This window comes from Hemiscyllium ocellatum, chromosome 23, assembly GCF_020745735.1.
Source record: "Hemiscyllium ocellatum isolate sHemOce1 chromosome 23, sHemOce1.pat.X.cur, whole genome shotgun sequence".
NCBI classification, from domain to species: Eukaryota; Metazoa; Chordata; class Chondrichthyes; order Orectolobiformes; family Hemiscylliidae; genus Hemiscyllium; species Hemiscyllium ocellatum.
This window is the reverse complement of record NC_083423.1, coordinates 45446199-45462405: the sequence shown is the minus strand read 5'-3', so window position 1 is coordinate 45462405 and position 16207 is coordinate 45446199. Positions and strand designations below refer to the sequence as shown.

At 42.4% G+C, this 16207-nt stretch overlaps 1 protein-coding gene across 1 annotated transcript in view; it reads right to left on the bottom strand.

Annotated features, from left to right (window-relative positions):
• cd9a (CD9 molecule a) overlaps positions 1-15191 on the bottom strand; it is a 49154-nt gene extending 33963 nt beyond the window's left edge. Inside the window, exon 1 of the mRNA XM_060842955.1 lies at positions 14750-15191. Coding sequence (XP_060698938.1) covers positions 14750-14812 — 63 coding nt within the window. The 5' untranslated portion in view covers positions 14813-15191. The remainder of the gene's footprint in view (positions 1-14749) is intronic.
• Positions 15192-16207: the final 1016 nt, after the last annotated feature.

Below are 16207 nucleotides of genomic sequence, written 5' to 3'. Positions count from 1 at the left end.
CAGCTGCATAAAGTATTTTATTTCAGCTACATTTGGAGTGAAGTGTGCAATTCTGGTTACCACATCATAGGAAGGTTGTGGATATTTTGAAGAGGGTTTACCTAGATTATGTTGCCTGTTCAAGGTTTGTGCGAAGATTTGTAGCTCGGGTGCTCATTGTTGTGGTTCTGTTCGCCGAGCTGGAAGTTTTTGTTGCAGACGTTTCGTCCCCTGGCTAGGCGACATCAGTGCTTTGGAGCCTCCAGCGAAGCGCTTCTTTGATGTTTCTTCCGGTATTTATAGTGGTCTGTCCTTGCCGCTTCTGGGTGTCAGTTTCAGCTGTCCGCTGTAGTGGTTGGTATATTGGGTCCAAGTCGATGTGTTTGTTGATGGAGTTTGTGGATGAATGCCATGCCTCTAGGAATTCCCTGGCTGTTCTCTGTCTGGCTTGCCCTATGATAGTAGTGTTTTCCCAGTCGAATTCATGTTGCTTGTTGTCTGCGTGTGTGGCTACTAGGGATAGCTGGTCGTGTCATTTCACGGCTAGTTGATGTTCATGTATGCGGATTGTTAGCTGTCTTCCTGTTTGTCCTATATAGTGTTTTGTGCAGTCCTTGCATGGTATTTTGTAAACTACATTAGTTTTGCTCATGTTGGGTATCGGGTCCTTTGATCTAGTGAGTTGTTGTCTGAGCGTGGCTGTTGGTTTGTGTGCCGTTGAGTCCTAAGGGTCGCAGTAGTCTGGCTGTCAGTTCTGAAATGCTCCTGATGTATGGTAGTGTGGCTAGTCCTTTTGGTTGTGGCATGTCCTCGTTCCGTGGTCTGTCTCTTAGGCATCTGTTGATAAAGTTGCGCGGATATCAGTTTTTGGCGAATACCTTGTATAGGTGTTCCTCTTCCTCTTCTCGCAGTGCTGGTGTACTGCAGTGTGTTGTGGCCCTTTTGAATAGTGTCCTGATGCAGCTTCGTTTGAGAGTGTTGGGGTGGTTACTTTCATAGTTTAGGACTTGGTCTGTGTGTGTTGTTTTCCTGTGTACCCTTGTGGTGAATTCTCCGTTCGGTGTTCTCTGTACTATCACTTCTAGGAATGGGAGTTGGCTATCCTTTTCTTCTTCTCTCGTGAATCGGATTCCTGTGAGTGTGGCGTTGATGATTCGGTGTGTATTTTCTATTTGTGTTTTTAATGATTACAAACGTGTCATCGACATATCTGACCCAGAGTTTGGGTTGAATTTGTGGTAGGGCCGTTTGTTCTAACCTTTGCATAACTGCCTCTGCTATGAGTCCCGAGATTGGTGATCCCATGGGTGTTCCGTTGATTTGTTCGTATATCTGGTTGTTGAATGTGAAGTGTGTAGTGAGGCACAAGTCCAGTAGTTTAAGTATGCCGTCTTTGTTGATAGGTTCCGCCTCCTGTTTTCTGTTCTGTATGTCCAGTAGGTTGGCTATTGTCTCTCTGGCTAGGGTTTTGTCAATCGAAGTGAACAGTGCCGTCACGTCGAATGAGATCATGGTTTCTTCTTTGTCTGTGTGTGTATTCCTGATGACGTCCAAGAATTCCTGTGTTGATTGTATGGAGTGTTTGGATCCGCTGACCAGGTGTTTCAGTTTCTGTTGTAGTTCTTTGGCCAGTTTGTATGATGGTGTCCCTGGTAGTGATACTATGGGTCTGAGTGGGATGTCTGGTTTGTGTACTTTAGGTAGTCCATAGAATCTGGGGGTGTTGTTGCTTTCCGGTTTCATTCTTTGTAGGTCAGCTTTGGCTATCTGTCCGTTTTTTTGTAGACTCCTTAGTGTGGTGTGGGGTCAGATTCCTTCATTTGGTAGGTGTTGGTATCTACGAGTAGGTGTTGTGCTTTTTGGATGTAATCTGATTTATCTAGGATGACCGTCATTCTGCCTTTATCTGCTGGTAGTATGATTATGTTCCTATCGTTTCTTAGTGCTTTCAGTGCTTCCCTCTCCTTGGTGTTGAGGTTATGTGTTTGTCTTTTTCTTATCATCATAGGTACCACTGTTTGTTGTGTCTCTTCTGTCAGTCCATTGTTCCTGAGTGTGCATTCTAGTGCTGCTAGGAAGTCTGCTGTCTTGGCATCCCTGTGGTTGTAGTTGAGTCCCTTGGCCAGTGTAGTTCTTTCCATGTCTGTGAGCTGTCTGTGGGAGAGGTTTTTAACCCAGGTGTGTTGTAGTGTCCTCTTTTTTGTGCGTTAGTTTGGCCATTTTTTCTTTTAGTGCCTTTTTTTGTGGTGTGTTGTCCTGTTCTGTCCTATAGTGACAGCCTGTTCTATGGCCCGGGTCCATTCATGATTAGTGGTTTTTGAAATTAACGACTTTTGGCGTGCAATTTCTTGTTTGTATTTGTGAAGTCGGTTGTGAGCGTTTGTGATCATTACCTGGATCATCCCGAATCCATTCTGCCTGGCTGTTTCCCTGGCTTGTGGGTTGTTGACTGGTGGTCTGTACAGAGAACACCGAACGGAGAATTCACCACAAGGGTACACAGGAAAACAACTCACACAGACCAAGTCCTAAACTATGAAAGTAACCACCCCAACACACACACACACACACACGCACGCACGCACGCACGCATCAGGACACTATTCAAAAAGGGCCACAACACACTGCAGTACACCAGAACTGCAAAAAGAGGAAGAGGAACACCTATACAAGGTATTCGCCAAAAACGGATATCCGCACAACTTTATCAACAGATGCCTAAGAGACAGACCACGGAACGAGGACGTGCCACAACCAAAAGGACTAGCCACACTACCATACATCAGGAGCATTTCAGAACTGACAGCCAGACTACTGCGACCCTTAGGACTCATAACGGCACACAAACCAACAGCCACGCTCAAACAACTCACCAGAACAAAGGACCCGATACCCAACATGAGCAAAACTAATGTAGTTTACAAAATACCATGCAAGGACTGCACAAAACACTATATAGGACAAACAGGAAGACAGCTAACAATCCGCATACATGAACATCAACTAGCCACGAAACATCACGACCAGCTATCCCTAGTAGCCCCACACGCAGACAACAAGCAACATGAATTCGACTGGGAAAACACTACTATCATAGGGCAAGCCAGAGAACAGCCAGGGAATTTCTAGAGGTATGGCATTCATCCACAAACTCCAACAACAAACACATCGACCTGGACCCAATATACCAACCACTACAGCGGACAGCTGAAACTGACACCCGGAAGCGGAAAGGACAGACCACTATAAATATCAGAAGAAACATCAAAGAAGCGCTTCGCAGGAGGCTCCAAAGCACTGATGATGTCGCCTATGTTGCCTGGATTGGAGCACATTAGCCATAAAGGTGAGGCTGGACAAACTTGGACTATTTTCAATACAGCAGAGGCAGAGGGTGACCCGAGAGACCTATATAAAATCAGAGGCATGGATAGGGTGGACGGTCAGTATCTTTTTCTCCAGGATGGAAATGACAAATACTAGGTGACACAGGTTTAAGATGAAGTGGGAAGTTCAAAGATGTGAGAGGAACGTTTCTTTTAAAATAAAAGCAGAGGGTGGTAGGTATCAGGTATGTGCTGCCAGGGGAGGTGGTAAAAGCAGATACAATAGCAGCGTATAAAGAGGGATTTAAACAGCCATGTGAACAGGATAAATGGAAGTTTATGGATCTTGTACAAGCAGTTGGGATTAGATTAGAATGGAAGCATAGCCAATGTAGACACGGTGGGCTAAAAGCAGATCCTGTGCTGTACTGTTATCTATGTTCCATTTTATTAAAATGCAAGCATTTCAAGTACCTCTAATTCTCCATTCACCAACTGACTTTATAATTTCATCTACACAATTTAATCCACGTTCCAGCTTTGTGAAAACCTTTCTAGCCTTAACATTGCTTTCTTCAATTTTTTAAACCAATAAGATCAACTGACATTCAAACTTTTATATTATGTAATTTTTGGTAATTCTCATGTAAGCAATCTGTATGTTATGTACACCTGATAGAATCATATTCCTGATTATCTCTCAGCATCCAGCCACAAGTCTCTTTCCTGATAAAGGGCTTATGCCAGAAATATTGATTCTCCTGCTCCTCAGGTGCTGCCTGACCTTCTGTGCTTTGCCAGCAACACACTTTTGACCCACATTCCTGATTCTCCTAGGTCAGTACTTCAGACTTGATCCCAGCTTACTGCCCAATCTACCCGCTGCTCCAGAATTCCCACTGGCCATGCTGTAGCATCCTTGATTATTTTTGTTTTGGGATATATAGAGCAACAAACGAGGATATGCATCTGTTTGTGCAACGACCCCAAGATCGATTGGTGTACCATTGGACCTTGCCCCAAACCCCGCCCGAACATCCTGCTATGACTAGTACCCTGGGAAAAGAAACCTCCCGTGATTAGTAGGTATCATCCTTTCCTACCCTCACTTGATATGGGTAATCCTCCACGTTAAAAATTACAGAGCCAGGACAGAGGGTGACAAGGTCACACAGAATGGACTCTGGGTGGGGGACTTCAATATCCACCACTATCATTAATGTTACATCCTAAAGGACACTAGCTGTCACACTGGATGGTAACAGAACTGCAGGGCAGAAGAGACACCAAATTGAGAGAAAGTGAGGACTGCAGATACTGGAGATCAGAAAAGTGTGGCACTAGAAAAGTGCAGGTCAGGTAGCATCCAAGGAGCAGAAGAATTTTTGGATTGCTGATGAAGGGCTGATGCCCGAAACATGGACTCTCCTCCTCTTTGGATCCTGCATGACATGGCCTGCTTTTCTAGTGCCACATTTCGACACTAATAACTTGCACTCATCAGTCCACTGTTGAACACGTTCATATGGAGGACATTGTGTTTCGTAATACTACAGTGCTATACTGGATAGATTTCAAAGAGAAACAGGCATCCAAGAGGAGGGTGGAATATCAGCAATAGCAGAAAAGGTATCGTTCATCCATGATGACGGAGTGGTTAGCACTGCTGCCTCACAGCGCCAGAGACCCGGGTTCAATTCCCGTCTCAGGCGACTGACTATGTCGAGTTTGCACATGCTCCCAGTGTCTGCGTGGGTTTCCTCCGGATGCTCCGGTTTCCTCCCACAGTCCAAAAAAAATGTGCAAGTTAACTGGCCATGCTAAATTGCCATAGTGTTAGGTGATGGGGTAAATGTAGGGGAATGGGTCTGGGTGGGTTGCGCTTTGGTGTGGACTTGTTGGGCCGAAGGGCCTGTGTCCACATCAAGTAATCTAATCTAATCCGCAGCTTCATGAATTGGCATCTCTCTTGCTGCACTATTACAAATCAAACCAAGAAATCAACACTGGTTTAACTCTGGGAGACATACCTGAAGCTGCACTAGACAGATCTAAAAATCAGGAGTGCTAGGGCTTCACCAGGTTGACAAGGCACACACAAGCTAAGCAACTGTGTACCAAACGTTACTTGCGCCAAGTAATCGCACAATCTAGTGGATTAGATTTAAACTCTATGGTTCTGTCACAGTCATGAATAACTTTCTGACAATTAAACTAATAGGAGTTGGAGGCTTCACAAATATCCCCATTCTAAATTACAAACATATCAGTGCAAAAGGCAAGGTTGAAACATTTACATCAATTTTTTTTTAAAAACCAGAAGTAGTGAGCGATTGATCCTTCTCAACTTCCTCCTTGTGTCCCCAGCATAACAGATGCCATTCTTTAGCCAATTCGATTCACTCCATGTGAAATCAAGAAATAGCTGAAGGCAATGGATTCTACAAAAGATATGGACCTTGACAACTTTCTGGCCATTGTACTGAAGACGTGTTTGAGCGCTTGACACTCAGCCATGCTGTTCCAGTACAGCTACACTGGTATCTACTCGACAATGTAGAAAAATGCTGAGGCATGTCCTGTTCACAAAACGGAAGGCTCAGTCTATGTTTGAGATAAATTTGATGGAAGGGATCATTGACTACTCCATTAAGTAGTGTTTGCTTAGCAGTTGCTTGCCATTTCTGGATCACAACTCACTTCAGTCCAGCTTTTGTCCATTTTTCTTGGACCAAAGTGTTGAGTATGACTGCCTTTGACATCAAAGTAGAGAGAGGAGTGCTGGAAGCACCAGGCAGCATCTAAGGAGCAGGAGAATCAACATTTCGGACAATGCTCTCCTGATCAAGTGCTTATGCCCAAAATGTCGATTCTGCTGCTCCTTGGAAGCTGCCTGACCTGCTATGCTTTTCCATCACCACTGCTGCAAATGTGTTGCTGGTCAAAGCACAGCAGGCCAGGCAGCTCACTATTCCTGAGATGCTGCCTGGCCTGCTATGCTTTGACCAGCAACACATTTGCAGCTGTGATCTCCAGCATCTGCAGACCTCATTTTTTTTCCATCACCACACATGACTGATCGCCAACATCTACACTCCTCACTTCCTGCCTTTGACGTCAAGGCAGCACTTATGCAAGTAGGCTATTAAGGCGTACGTGGGAACCAGGGGTAAAACAATCCACTGGTTGGAGTCACACAAAGCACACAGTTAGAAGAGGAGATGTTTGTGATGCTTGCACAATATTCAGTACAAAGGTTCTTCAATACTGAAGAAGTCCATGTCCACATCTATCAATATTTGAACAGTAAGTGGAAAATGACATCCATGCAACATGTGGCAGGCAATGACCAACTAAAAAACAATTCTAATTAATTATCAACACTTGACCTTTGCTCAAGTCCCATATCAATGCCCGGGGGCTTCCATGCACCATAAGCTGAACCGGGCTAACCATAAATATATCAACTATATGAACAGGTCAGGAGACTGAACTCTACCCCAAATAATTCACCTCCCCTTTCTACAAAGGCAAAAGTGTGATGGAATACTTTCCACTTGCTTGGTTGGCTGCAGCTCCAGGAAGACACGAAGCTTGGCACAATCCAGGACAAAGCTTGACTAGGCTCCCAACTACCACCTTCAACATTCATGCCCACCATTACAGGTAGAGTGGCAGTGTTCACTATCCAAATGACGCACTGCAGTAGCTCACTGTGGCTTCTTTGATAGGATCTTCCAAACCCATAACCTCTACCACATAGAAAGAAAAAGCAGCATATCATCATAGCCTTGTGCGGATTCCCTCCAAACAGAGACAGCTTGTAGCCTTACATGTGACACATTTGCTACAGGAGACATGGGAAAGCACTTGAAATGAGGGAGCCATTTGTTCAAAAGAATTGAGGACATCTATTCTTAATATCAGTGTAAATAAGGTGATCACATTTGTTCACTTGTGGAACGTATGGCAGTACTTCCTTCTCATGCCAGGGGCTGGAAGATTGCGCATGCTTCACAGTTGGATGTCAGATAACTAAAATTCTTAAAAGACACTTAAAACTTATACTCAATAGGAAAAGAACTTTAATTTTAATTGCTGAGTGGAACGTGCACGTAATAGAGCAATCTTGATACATGTTCGTGTATCACACTGAGCAGATGTGTACTGATGAAGCTCAGCTCCCTCACCTAGACTGTTCTGGAATGTGAATGTCTCATTACCCTTACAAGCTGGACATGCTAGTTGAGCAAAGTTACCTCATGACCTTTCCCACATAGTTTAGACTAGTCCCTCGTTATGATGTAGTGTTAAAAGGGAAGGTTAGTTAGCCAAAGCAATTGGCCATTTGGCCTGGTTTGATCAAGGGTTCCCACTTTGGATGTGCATATAGCTTAATTAGCCAAGCATACACAGACCTGTCAATGAGTTTCTTTTTCTCTGCAAACTTTTGCCATTTTATGCTGCTTATCTGACTAAGGACATGTGGAGTTTTGTAATTTTAATACCAATTTCTATATGAAGACAGCTTTTTTGCAGCAATAAAGGAGAGTAGCCTGAGAAAGCTCTCAGGGGTAAGAGCTGGCGCTGCTACCCTGCTAATAGTTTTAGAACCTTAACTCAAGCCTGACTTGTAGGTATCTATATGCAATAATTTAAACTAAACTGTCTGTAAGAGGTTTATATTCCAGACTACCACAAAATATGATCTCTAGGACAAACCAAGAGAGACTTCAGGTCAAGTCCATCAGGAATTCTGTACTGTCTTGAACAGGTACTTTAACAAAATGATACATGAACCTAACTTGGAGCTATATAATTTCTTGGTGATTGGGTCAAAGTCCTCATCCTTCCTATTAACTTTGTGGGTCTATCAGTCAGGGACTACAACGGTTCAAGAAGGCAGCTCCCCATTATTTGCGCAGCAGTAAAGGATCAGAAGAATCACGTTGGAATTGAAACGTTAGCTGTTTTTCTCTCCACAGGTACTGCCAGATCTGCTGAGTTTGTTCAGGATTTTCTGTTTTTATTCCTCGATATTGTCCAAGTCTTGCTGCATTTGGCTACAGACGGCAGCATTACCTGAGTCGTCATGAATGATACTGAGCATTTTGCAATCAGCAGCAAACATCCCCATTTCTGATCATATGGGAGAACATCCATTCACTAATTCAGCTCTTTTGTCCACATGTGAACTGAAGTTGTGATGAGGTGAAGAGCTGGATCACCCTGGTAGAACCGAAACTGGGCATTAGAAAATTGGCTATTACTCAGCATATGCTGCACGACAGCACTATTGATGGCTCAGGAATTTAGAGACTTGTCCAATACATTGGACAAAAATCAAATATTGACCAGACTGGTAAGCAGCAGCAATGCTTAATAATGGCTGCACAACATTCAACATTGACTAGGTCACTAGTGCAACTTAATTGGCGACATCTGGTAGAAAGGGATAGCAAATCCCTTATTTTAACACATGGGACAATTTCAAATCTGAGAAATTAAAAAGACTTTTGAATTTAACAACCAAAATGCCAGGAAAATCAAACTTAAAAAGGAGCTTTAACAGTTGAAACACATCATAAAGAGATAGAAATTCTAAAGTAGTGTTGATTCTACTTTCCCTCCACAGATGCTAGGAGGGAGTGAAGACTGCAGATGCTGGAGATCAGAGTAGAGTGTGTGGTGCTGGAAAAGCACAGCAGGTCAGGCAGCAGGAGAAGGAGAATCAATGTTTTGGGCACAAGCCCTTCATCAGGATGAACGGAACATTGATTCTCTTGCTCCTCAGATGCTGCCAGAGCTGCTCAGTTTTTCTAGCAGTTTGTTTTTGTTTCTGATTTCCAACATCCACAGTTCTTTCAGTTTTTTGGTAAATTCAGCAGATCATGCCCATAACCAGGAGAGCTCAGTGTCCATTCATTCACTACCAGAGTGGCCATCTTGCAACTAAAAAGAGACAAATGGAGCAAAAGGCTCCTATATATAATTCTAAAAAGAGGGATCACATAGTATCCACCCACATGCATGAAATCTTAGATTACTTGTTAGATATCACATGGTATTTATCACATCACTGGCCAAAAATCAAATTTTAAGCTAAACCACGTGAAGTTTTAGTTTAGACCAACTAATTACTAGTGGGAATACTTTAATTTGCAGAAATTAAAGCAGAAAATGCCTGAACAAACTGGCAGAAGTTTGCTGACCTTAAATGTTAACTCTATTGAGCTCTCTTCACAGATGCTTCCTGACCCACTGAACATTTACTTTTATTTCAGATTACCTGAATTTGCAGTATCTCATTTGTACATTTACTGTAAACTGGCTTCCATTTCAAATCTATACAATAATAGAGCTATAACTTTACGAATGAGCTATTCCCAACCATTTAGGCTGCATCACAGTGCACAACCCTGGCCAGAAGTTTTTTTTGAGAAAAAATAAAAAAGGGCTCTGCTTGGCCCCTTTAGTAACTTTCCAGAAAAATATTTCTTTGATACTGAACATCTGTTCTGGCTATGAAAATGAATAAGGAATGAAGGTCTGCACTCCTTAGCATATAATCTAGATTTAGGGTGCGAAAGAAAATTGTGTTTTAAAAGGTAGGTTCCAGACTCTTGACCATCATTGAGGTAAATAGACAATTCACACCAGCACACCCACAATTGCTGCAAACTTTCAGTGCACCATGCCCTTGTGTGAACAATGAACACCTTATGTTGCTGATAAACAATGTAAACAGAACCAGCTGCCAGACAAGAACCCATGTCTCAACTTGCAAACTACCAGCTTTATGAAACAATATTAACTGATAAACAAGCACAGGTTTCAATAGATCAATGGGCGGAACAGTGGCTCAGTAGTTAGCATTGCTGCCTCAGTGTCAGGGACCTGGGTTTGATTCCAGCCTCTGGCAACTGTGTGTGGAGTTTGCACGTGCTCCGTGTCTGCATGGGTTTCCTCTGGGTGCTCTGGCCCCCTCCCACATTCCAAAGATCTGCAGGGTAGGTGAATTGGTCATGCTAAATTGGCCAGTGTTCAGCAACGTGTAGGTTAGGTGCATTAGTCAGGGGTAAATATAGGATAACAGTAGGGGGGTGGGTTATTCTTCAGAGCGTCTGTTTCCACACTGTAGGGATTCTACGATCACAAAAACTGTTAGCCCGATGCAAAACAATTTAAAAAACTTGTAAACAATCCTGAAGCTCTCCATGGTGATATTTAACTTAGACTTGCACCTGTGTCACTTAATACTTGCAAAATGCACACAAGTTGGGTAATCAGGAACCATTCTCAGTAGTTGGTTTGTCAAAGTAGAAATTCACTCAAGTATTTTACACTGTACTCTGCATTTAAAGTTGATCTGTTGCTATTATAAACTAGAATATAATTAAACAATCAGCAACAAAAGCATCTCCATTACAGTTCTTTTCAGGGCAAGGTCATCTCTGAAGGTCATACTAGCAAGGTCCATTCATGCTAAAATTCTATACAATTGATTTGATGCACTCATTACTGGTAAGCAGTTTAACTGTGCTTTTGTTGATAATTCTGGCAAATATTAGCATAGGACATTTACCTCATCAACTTGTTAACAGTAAACTGTCACTTACAAAAATGTTAAAATTTATCTAAATTGATTTTCTGAACTCAGACAGAACAAACAGCTCAAGCCTAAATATATAATGACTGCACTAACTTTTGACCAATTAAGGTAAAGCTTTATGTTGTTGTAATGCATGTGTAACAGTAAAATATAAAAATAATCTCCCACTAAGAGACTGTTCAGATTTTAAAAGCCTATCTTCAATGACAGAAGGTGCAACAAACAATCACTTGATCCATCAAAATACAAGGTTAGAAAATATTTTTAGTTGCTGCTTCCCATCTCTCCCCTCCTTTTCATCATTATCTGAGGCTAAATTGCAGCCCCTACGACAAGCCAAGTGAAGTATGACCTTAAGTCTGAAACTTTTCCAGATACCCAGTCAAGATTTAAAGTGAAGACTATATTCTCATAAAGGCCAAACCACTAAAGGAACACATGGGATGACTCAAGTTTTCTGATTGTCTAAGAAATAGTATAGCGTTAGACCCAAATTTAATTAGGTATAAAATTATCTACATAAGGAGATATGGTCACACAAGATTTACATACTTCACTTTAATAATATCAATGTAAACTTTAAAACAAGACTCTTGGGAAAGTGTGGATACACAAAGCTACATTATACTGCTCATCCCTGATCGGAAGAGGCAAAGGCATTCAGGCAGAGTAAAACATTAAACTGGTGGGGCACAGTGCCTGGTGGGGCACAGTGACAAAAAACCCATCAGTTAACCTTCTGGTTTTTGTTTATAGAACAGCAATGGAAGCTTATCAAACTTTAAAAATCGCAAATCACCCTTGCTAATGCACTGAGCCCACTGATCCCTAAAGGCCTCTATTGCCTGGTGGACCCTGCTTACTCCTTTTTCAGACACCTGAGCACACGTCAGGAAATGACAGGAAAACAGGTAGACAGTCGGGTGCTACAACATCCTTCATGGGACACCACCTGAACTTATTGATGGCCCTGCAGTAAGTCTGAATGCCTTCTAGATGTTTTTAATGAACTTCTTCACACGTTATAATACACCCTTTGATGTAGTTAGCATTCAACCTTGGGAGTTTTGATCCAGAGGTAAATATACAGTCCCTGCATAAGAACCCTAAATACCTTTCATGCATATTTCTAGAACACAAGGAGATTTCAGCACGCACCAAGTTAACACTATAGCTACAGCCTAAATAGACAGGAGTTGGTTCCCACCCTTCTCTATCCCAGTTATTTTTAGCTGGCAGCTTCCACTGTCGTGTTTAATGCCAGCACAAAAAAATCAAATTTAGATTTTCAATCTTTGTACTCCATTATCTTTTTAATAAGAGAGATTGAAGCAATAGGTAAAAATTCAAGAAAATTGACTTCAAATTGGAAACACTACACCACCACCCTCCCTCTGAAAAAAATAGTTCACTTTGTCAAAGGGACACTAATTTGCACCACTCATTACAAACAAGTAGACCATTTGCCAAAGGCTGCAACTTCTGGATTAAAAGAAAAGTCACCACACAAAAATCCAGGAGTCGAGACAAATTAGAAGATTGTTAGATACGTGACCTTCACTTTTGCTTTAGTTTAAAACAGACAATTCGCAAACAAAAAGGAACAAGTTGCATCTATTTGGGATACTTAATATGAATTGCCTTAGAACTTATAAGTACAAACAGACAAGATTGACATTGAGCCAAAGGCAATATTATTGGTTAAGACTAAAAGCTTGATTTATTAAATGTTAAGTACTTGTTAAGTCATGTTAAGTATCAGAACTTCAAAACTATTTGGTGAAGGCATTGTTGCCAATGGTGAAGCAAAGGAAATTAGGCCTTTTTTTAAAGAGATGAGAGTTGAAGAAAAGCTGAAGCCTTGTATGGTTTTAGGAACAGAGGTTAGAAGTAAATGAACCTAAGAAATTGGGCCAGGAGTCCACCATAAAGCTCAAACATGCTCCACCATTTAAGTTTGATCATCTATCTCAAAGCTGAAAATGTGTTGCTGGTTAAAGCGCAGCAGGTCAGGCAGCATCCAAGTAACAGGAAATTCGACGTTTCGGGCACAAGCCCTTCATCAGGAAGGGCCCTCATCTATCTCAAGTCTTTTTATTTTAAGCCCACACCCTTGATTCCTTGGAGATCCAGGAATTTAAATATTCTTGAGTATATTTAGAAGATTCACTGCCCTCTAATATTTCAAAAAAAAAATCCTTCCCAGTCAGAATCCAGGAACTCTTTACTCTTGAACTGTACCTTTATTCTAAATTCCTTTGTCTGGACAAATAATCTCATTTCCAGGCAAATAATCTTTCATATCCTTACCAATCACTTTCAGGCCTTCAAAACATTAACACCAAGGGATTTAATAATAAAAAAAGGAGCCAACATAGGTCAGCAAATATAGCATTTGGAATAAAAGCTATGCATTCCATCACTTCTAAGTACTGGAGAAACCCAGGTCTGGCAGCATTTGTGAAGGGAGAAAAAGAGTGAGCATTGAGTCCAGTATGATTATTCTTTGGACTAAGAATTATTGGATTCAAAACATTAACTGTTGCTTCCCCTCAGATGTTCCAGCACTTCCCATTTTTATTTCCAATCTTTTCATATCAGCATTATTTTGCTTTTGGGGGGCATGTAGTGTATGCCAAAGCTAAGATGAGTGGCAGAGCAAAGTGCGCAGAGGACTGAAACTTTGCAGAGGAATAGAGATACTTTAAGTGAGTGAGCTAAAGTCTGGCAGATAGAATACAATGCTAATAAATGTGAAGTACTACCAATTTGGTAGGAGTAACAGTAAAAAGGATTACTACTTGAATGGTAAAAAGTTGCCATGATCTGATTGAATGGTAGAGTGGCTCAAAGGGCCAGATGGCCTACGCCTGCTCCTAGTTCTTATGTTCTAAAGAAAGGTTAATCTTTTGCTGGTGAAAATTAGTTAGAATGGCTAGCTGGTTACATCTGGCAAAACCCAAGGCATGAAGGAGGGCTTTTGGGAGGGGGTGATGGGAGAAATGGACACAGAAATTGTAGGCAATAGAGTAGAATTAGAGACCAAAAACTGCATATGCTGGATTCCAAGATAGACAAGCAGGAGGCTGGAAGAACATGGCAAGCCAGGCAGCATCTGAAGGTGGAGAAGTCAACATTTCAGGTGTAACCCCATAAAAGAGCAAATCACAACTTGGGTGCACAATAGCTAAATTAAAGCAAACAGTATACTTCATAGGTATACCACACTTGTATAGAGCACGTAATAGTGTTGTAAAATACATGCCAAGCACAGAACAGTCCAAATAAAAAAAAGTTTTAAGTTAGGACTTCTAAGACTGAAGAGAATTTTGCAGCACTTCCAATTTTCGGCCAATCCAAACTTTCCAATGAACAGGTCTTGACAGTGAACAGGTGAGGCTATGTTCTTAAATAACAGCCATGTTTGTCTTTCCCACCTCCCCTACCCCACCCCACCCCCCCAACAGATTTCCATCAGATAACAGTACCGACCTAACCGATTTCCCACTTCACACAGAACCATTGAGTTAGAAAGAAAACTGCAGGAACTCAGCAACGGTAAAAAAAAATCGGAGTTCAAAAGTTAGTGAAAATGCCACATCTCACTACAGATCAAAACAAAAAACTGTTGGAAAACTCGACTAGATTTCAAAGCAACTTTGTTTTTTTTCTAAAAACAGAGATAAGGTGGGGAGACAGAAGACAATCAAACCGAAATTATTTTCTTCCACCTGCAGACAGTAATATTTGGGCAGTCAAAACTCTCTCTGTTAAACCCGAAACGACGAAGCCAAGCGCAGAGAGAAACATACACACGATCAGTCAAACTTACCCAGAAGAGGAAATTAAAGCCGAACAAAAGGTACTTAATGCATTTCATGCCACCGTGCACCATTTTGATATTTGAGGGGGATGGGGGAGAAGTGGGAAACGAGAGTTTTTTTTTCTTTCACAGTCGCGAAGGAGAGTGGAGTTGAGGGGGGAAGGGAACGTGGATCACTGGGGCTAGTCTCCGACTGAAATGTTGTTGTTTTTCCCCTGCGCTCTGAGAAGTCAGCAGACTGCAGAGAGAGAGCGCAAGCGCGGAATGCGACCTCGCCCTTGGCTAGATTGGTCTCAGGTGTAGAAATGAAGAGAGAGGGAGGGAGGAACTAGAGTTTTCTCAACGTGTGAGATCCCTTGGCTTTACCTCACTGTACAGCCAGGCTGTGTAGAGACACCCCAGGCTGTAGACACTGCAGCACACCCTCATCTCCCCCCTCCAAAAAAAAACACCCTGTACAGTCCAATCTCTGTCTATCCCACCCACTGCTCCGATGAAGAATCAGGGCGCGGTGGCAACTGACGTCTGCAGTAGCAGCCCTGGAAATTAGTTTCCATGGAGATGTTTTGATTCTGTTCTTAGGTCCGAGATGCATCATATACGAGACGGAGCGAGTGGGAAGAAATGGAAGGGAGTGGTTGGTGCGTGTGAGGGAGGGAGGGAGGGAGGGAGAGCGAACGGCTGGGTGTGTAATGTACGGTTCCATTTCTGTCTGCCCCTTAGTCACGGGGAGAATCTTTATTCACCAGTGTGTCATTTACACAAAACAGCGGCTGTGTGGAAATAAGTGTCTCCATTTCGCCACCGGCGCAAAATCAATTATGCGTAAATGCCTCCGCAGCCGACTTTACACTGTGTTGGGAGTCTCTGGGTGAGGCAGCAGACAGAGTTTCTAGAGGATGGTGGCAGCCCCCACACAGCAGCTTTCGCTGCAGCCAGCACACGCCGCTCAGCTTCTGTTTCGGATACACTTAAAACAGTGAGCGCTAATGGTTGAACCTGTACTTACACTGTCTCACTGTGTTTTCAGCCATTAACATTTCACTCGGACCGGCATTATTCAAAACTCTGTAAAGCCAGCCATCAATGTGGCTGGACAGTTGGAATCAAACATGGAAAATCAAATGCCTTCAACATCAATGTAACATCCTCGTTATTGGTACCTGTGCCGTCTGTACACTAAGGGCCTCAGATTTTTTTTTGCTCACTTACAGTCCACTTCTGCATTTTTATTAGGACATTCAGGGTAGCCAGCTGCTAAGTGTTGCATGTATACGAGAATGAGAAATTCCTAGCTTGGATCTGCTCTTGTGATCACAGTATTTATACAGCCATAGAGATATGCATCACGGCAACAGACCCTTCGGTCCAACTCTTCCATGCCGACCATATATCCTAAATTAATCTAGTCCTATTTGCCAGCATTTGGTCCATACCCCTCTAAACCCTTCCTGTTCATATACCAAT